This window comes from Sceloporus undulatus, chromosome 7 (genome assembly GCF_019175285.1).
Source record: "Sceloporus undulatus isolate JIND9_A2432 ecotype Alabama chromosome 7, SceUnd_v1.1, whole genome shotgun sequence".
NCBI classification, from domain to species: Eukaryota; Metazoa; Chordata; class Lepidosauria; order Squamata; family Phrynosomatidae; genus Sceloporus; species Sceloporus undulatus.
In genome coordinates this window covers 5,181,259-5,187,258 of record NC_056528.1, presented here as the reverse complement: position 1 = coordinate 5,187,258, position 6,000 = coordinate 5,181,259, and the positions used below count along the sequence as shown (strand labels likewise).

Here is a 6,000-nt window from a genome sequence, read left to right as displayed (position 1 = left end):
TATTCCATTCACTAGTGAGGCCTAGGCTGGTTGCCATGGGAACCTCTCAGGGAACCCTGGGCGTCGTAGTCCTGGGGCGTGGCCGCGTGTGGGCGTGGCCTATCGTAGCCCCGCCCCCTGTGTCTGTGGCTGCAGCAGCAGAGTCCCGGCAGACGCGGGCGAGGAAGGAAGGTTGCAGTGAGCCAGGTCTGTGCGGCTGCAGCAGGGACCCGCTGCCGGGGAGGATGGCTCTTCTCCGGCGGCGTCGCTGCTGCTGCTGCTGCTGCTGCTGAGCCCTTCCTTTCCTCTCCTCCTTCTCCTCTTTTCCGCCAAGAAGAAGGAGCCAAGATGACGGTGGAGTTCGAGGAGTGCATCAAGGACTCGCCCCGGTTCCGGTAAGGCGCCTCCGAATCCGGTCTCGAACCGAATCCGAACCTCTCCTCCGCATCCGCACTGCAGGGTTAACCCGCTTCCAGACCGCTCTTCATTCATCATTGGCTCGACGACGCTGGGGGACATCTATGATAAAGCACCAACCCCCAGTTTTCCATTGCGGTATCGAAGCGGGTTAATTCTGCAGTGCGGATCCTAGTCCCTCTCCTCCCTTGGAAGGACCCTCTTCCTGCCGGATCCATCCCTTCCCCCCCATTTTTTGGCCCCTTCCTGCAAATGGAGCATCTCTCTGCCCCTCTTTCTAATTGCATTAAAGGAGGTGGGGAAGGAAAGCGAGGGAAGATGGAGGGAAGGAGGAAGAGGAGGAGGAGGAGGAGGAGAAGACATCGAGCCTCCTCGGATCTGGAGACTTTTTGGGGGGAATGGGAGCAGCTCAGCTGGCCTTCAGCCTGGAAGGAGGCATGGCTCCTCTGCAGCAGAAGGAAGGAAGGAAGGGCCTCAATGTCACTCCAGACTCCATTGAGAGAGAGAGAGAGAGAGGCAGGCCATATAGAAAGGGAGGGGTCAGAATTCCCATATGTTCCCATAATCCCCATCCCATAATTCCCATATAGCCCCCACATCCCATATAGCCCCCACATCCCATATGTCCCCCACACCCCAGTCATAATTCCCATATAGCCCCCACATCCCAGTCATACTTCCCATAGATCCCCCACATCCCATATACCCCCCCACCCCAGTCATATTTTCTATATACAGTACCCCATCCCATATATCTCCCACATCCCAGTTGTAATTCCCATATAGCCTCCCCGCCATTCCTTTCTATACATCTTTCTCTCTCTCTCTCTCTGTATGGTTGTGTTTGCATTTGTGTGCAAGCTTGGATGCATCCTAGGATCCTCCAGACACATGAGTCCCTAGCCATGCCATGCATGGGGCATCTATGACCCCACAGCTCCACCGGCATTGTCTGGGTGCCTGAGGTGCCCGCTTGGCACAGGTGTGTGGGGTGGCGGAGCGTTTGGCACAGATGGAGGAGGCAGACCTGGATGCTTAGGGGGATGAATGAAGAAGCCAGGGAAGAAAGGAGTGGGTGGTGTCCAGGGAAAGGAAGAAGGAGGAGGAGGAGGAGGAGGAGAAGGACCCCCTTTGTGTGTGCATTGGGGGGCATTCAGCATGGCAAGAAAGAAGGGAAGATGGAATGGAGGAGGGAAAAAGGAATTTCAGCAACCAGAACCCCCATATATCCCCCACATCTCACACATCATCCACATCCCAGTCATAATTCCCATATATCTCCATCCTATATATCCCCGACATCCCATGCATCATCCATATCCCATATACCCCCACATTCCAGTCTGTATTCTCATATATCCTCCACATCCCATATATCACCCTCATTCCAGTTGTAATTCCCATATACCCCCACATCCCATTTATCACCTACATCACAGTCTATATTCCCATATATTCCCCATATCCCATGTATCACTCACATCTCAGAGATCCCCCACATCCCATATATCCTGCACATCCCAGTCATAATTCCCATATAGCCCCACATCCAATTTGTCTACATCCCAGTCTATATTCTCCTATATCCCCACATCCCCCACATCCCATATATCCCACATCCCAGCCTGTATTCCCATATATTCCACATATATCACCCACATCCCATATCCCCGCATCCCAGTCCTTATTCCCATATACCCCCACATGCAGAGGGGGGCTGCAGGAGAGGGTGGGCGGGTGGCACCCTCCTTTCTGCCCCTTCTTCCGAGGCCACAGACTCTGGCAGGTTTCGCATCCAGGGCAAGGCAGGGGCCTGGCCCGCTCTCTATGTCTTTCTCTCTGGTCACCTCAAGGTCGTTGGTGGCCTTCTGCATGTGCGTCTGCCAGGGCCCAGGATTTTTGCCCACTGCGGAGATAGATCTCCATGTGCAAAGGACCCACTGCCTGGACCGTACCCACCTGTCTGCCGCCTGGAGATGGAGCAGGGATGGGTCCGAAAGGAGAAGGGGATGAAGGGCTGGATGGACATGGCTTGGAAGGGCCAGGTTACATGGCAAGGGGCAGAGCACTCAGGACGATGCAAGATGCAGGCGTGGAAGGTCTATATGCTAGCATCGTTTGGAGGAGCAGAGAAATGCAAATGCATTGGAGAACCAGTGGTCCAAGGCACACTGCAGAAACCATCCAGTTTGAGACCTGGTTCAGTGCTAGGGGATTCTGGGGATTGTAGTTTATTGTGGCACCAGAGCTCTCTGACAGAGAAGGCTAAATGTCTCCCAAAACTACAGAAGTCCCTAGCATTGTGCCAGGGCACTTAAAGCGGTCTCAAACTGGGTTATTTCTGCAGTGTGTTTTGGACCGATGATAACATATACACCTTCCCCACGTGGCCCCTTTTACTTCTTCCTAAACGTCCGTCGCCGCATGTACCTTGACCCTTCCAAGACGTTTCTGCCCATCTCCTTATGTTTAGTGAGTTCAGAGTGGCATATAGAGGGGTGGGGGGTTTCCTCCTCTTCTTTGGATGCTCACAACAACCCTGCAAGGGAGGTCAGGTGGAGAGAAAGAATAACCAGACTAAGGTCACACAGGAAGTTTCATGACTCCATGAGGACTAGAACCTTTGAGCCCAAACAGACAGGCCAAAATAAAGCTGCTTTGGGTCACTTTGGAGGTATGCTGTTTAAATGATGCATGCATCCTAAGAGGCCGGACACCATGTCAAAGCCATGCTCCAATCCTAAGGACTGGAGCACACCTTTGGCGCAGCTTCTGGGCTCTTAAGATGCTTGCGTCATTTAAACAGCATACCTCCAAAGTGACCCGAAGCAGCTTTATTTTGGCCTGTCTCCTAAATCCCAGTCCAGCATGGTCTACATGGCTCTTTCTTGCTGTTTCATTCTATGTATTCACACTTGCTGCAGTGGGTTTGGGAAGATAGCATGAAGCCTCCAGATGTTATGGAACTGCAGGCCCCAGCATCCCTTGCTTGCGACTGCACTGGCTAAGGCTGCTGGGAGTTGCTGTTCAGCAACATTTGGGAAGCTGCATGACTTCCACTCCTAGGAGAAAGGAAGGAAAAAGGAGAAGGGCCCTGCTGGATATTGAATCCAGCATCCTGTTTCCCACAATATCTGCCAGGAAGGCCACAAAAGGAGGATGGGAAGGCAAGAGATCTCTCTTGTTGCTGCTCCCAGCGGCAGAGACGGGAAGCACCGAAGAAAGGAGGATCGGCGCATATAGCAAAAAAGGCAGCATTTTGTGACAAAGCATTCAGACCAGTGCTTTGCAGTGTATACTCTCTGAGTGATGTGTACAGCAATCCTGCAAGGTGGACCTAGTTTTTGCTCCCCGAGGCAAAAACAATCTATGTGTAGAAAGCTCTTTGCCTTGGGGAGCCCAATGTCGTGGGATGCTTTGGGAAAGAAAATAGGTCTACCTTGCAGGATTGTTGTGGGATGGGCAGAAGATCCAGTCTATGGGCAGAAGGCATGGATTCTTAGTTCTGCACTGGCAGTGTGTTTGTGTGTGTGGGATGTTTGGGGGGTCCTTTGTGAAACCTGAGGACAGCAAACAGGTCTAGGGGCTGTAAAGACAGGCATGTGGCTCTTGTGGGAAGTGAGCATGGCTCTAGGGAGTAATGAGAGACAGCGTGGTGAATCCTAGAATCCTTGTGAGATCTATAGCCTTCTCTGCCAGAGAGCTCTGGTGCAACCACAAATTGCAGAACCCAGAATGCTATAGCATTGTGCCATTGCAATTAAAATGTCATCAACCTGGATTATTTCTGAAGTGCGGATGCAGACACACACACACACAAAAATAGCGGCCACTCAGATGGTCAAATCTCAGGGCCTGGCTCTTCCTTCTGGTCTGCAGGTGAGAAGAAGGAATCCCAGGGTGAGAGAACTGTCTTGAAAAAAGTGTCTGTGCTTTTCCCATGGTGTTTTTGTTTTCAATGGCATGCTCTGAGCGGCTATGGCTGGTGCTTAATAACATGCCCAGGGACAGCTCTTTGTCACATTAACCTTGTAACATCCCTAAATCTTTGCCTTTGGTGATGAAATCTTACAGGCCAGAGTAGTTCTGCTCTGGCGTCCTCACTCAGCCATTGTGAGTTCCTGCATGGCAGAGGGTTGGACTGGATGGCCCTAGTGGTCTCTTCCAACTCTATGATTCTATGGGGACCTCTTACCCACAACATGTACCTACTGCTTCGACAGATTGGTGACAGCCGTCCTCTCGTGCCACCGGTGTGTGTGTATGTGTTAATTATTGTATCTCTGGCATAGAGCCTGAATAGTGACTTCAACCAGCCAGATGTCTCACTTTCCTGCAGCTGTGACCCTTTGTAATGTGACGTCAAGATGAATTGTATAGGTTTGTGTATTTATTTACTCAGTGCTTCAGCGTGCATAGGCTCAGCCAAGTTGTTTCACTTGCCAGGATATGTCCTGTATACTTTAAAAAATGTCTATGCTCCTAAACATTAGTAAGAACCTCCTGATAGTAAGAGTTGTTTGACAGTGGAAGACATGCCCTCAGAGTGTGGTGGAGTCTCCTCCTTTGGAGGTCTTTACAAAGCGGCTGGATGGCCATTTGTTTGGGGTGCTTTGGTTGAGAGTTCCTGCATGGCAGGAGGTTGGACTGGGTGGTCCTTGGGGTCTCTTCCAACTCTACGATTCTATTATACCAAAACTGGACCAAGCTTGTTATCTGCTACTCCAGAGAATAGGACCAAGTGCAGTGGATTCAAACTACAGGAGAAGAGATTCCACCTCAATATTAGGAAGAAATGATTCTAGTAAAGCAAAATAATTTTGGGTCAAGCTGTTTGTCAGGATCCCATTGTTCCAAATGGGGTGATGCAGCGGCTAAAAAGGCCAATGCGATTTTAGCCTGAATCAATAGAAGTGTAGTGTCTAGATCAAGGAAAGTAATAGTGCCACTCTGTTCCGCTTTGGTCAGGCCACATCTGTGTCCAGTTCTGGGCACCCCAGTTCAAAGAGGATGCTGAGAAACTGGAGCATGTTTAAAGGAGGGCGATCAAAATGGTGAAAGGTCTGGAAACTATAAAGACCTATGAGGAGAGACTTAGGGAGCTGGGGATGTTTCGGCTGGAGAAAAAATGGTTAAGAGGTGATATGATAGCACTGTTTAAGTATTTGAAGGGATGCCATATTGAGGATGGAGCAAGCTTGTTTTCTGCTGCTCCAGAGACGAGGAACCGGACCAGTATATGCAAGATACAGGAAAGGAGATTCCACCTAAACATTAGGAGGAACGTATTGACAGTGAGAACTGTTCGCCAGTGAAACATACTCCCTTCTTTGTAGGTTTTTAAACAGAGGCCATCTGCCGGGGGGTGCTTTGATTGTGAGTTCCTGCATGGCAGAATGGGGTTGGATGGAGTGGCCCTTCCATCTCTATGATTCTGTGACTTGTGCAATTGTGAGCTCATTGACAGAGTTCCCCTGTAAACGAAAAGGGGCAACTTAACCGCAGTTTGGGACCACAGCAGCCATGTTTCAGAGGCATCACTGTCTAAGTATCGCCAGAACTGTTTTTAGGGCTGCAATTGCAGTTTACAAGTCATATGTAGTA

The 6,000-nt window shown here is 50.5% G+C and overlaps 1 protein-coding gene across 4 annotated transcripts in view; it reads left to right on the top strand.

Moving 5' to 3' along the window:
* Window positions 1-138: 138 nt before the first annotated feature.
* The window catches only part of ACAP3 (ArfGAP with coiled-coil, ankyrin repeat and PH domains 3), a 124,451-nt gene continuing 118,589 nt past the window's right edge, over window positions 139-6,000 (top strand). For all 4 annotated transcript variants that reach the window (XM_042479393.1, XM_042479391.1, XM_042479389.1 and 1 more), the window contains exon 1: window positions 139-374. In XM_042479393.1, the coding sequence (XP_042335327.1) occupies window positions 328-374 (47 nt within the window). In that variant the 5' untranslated portion in view covers window positions 139-327. The remainder of the gene's footprint in view (window positions 375-6,000) is intronic.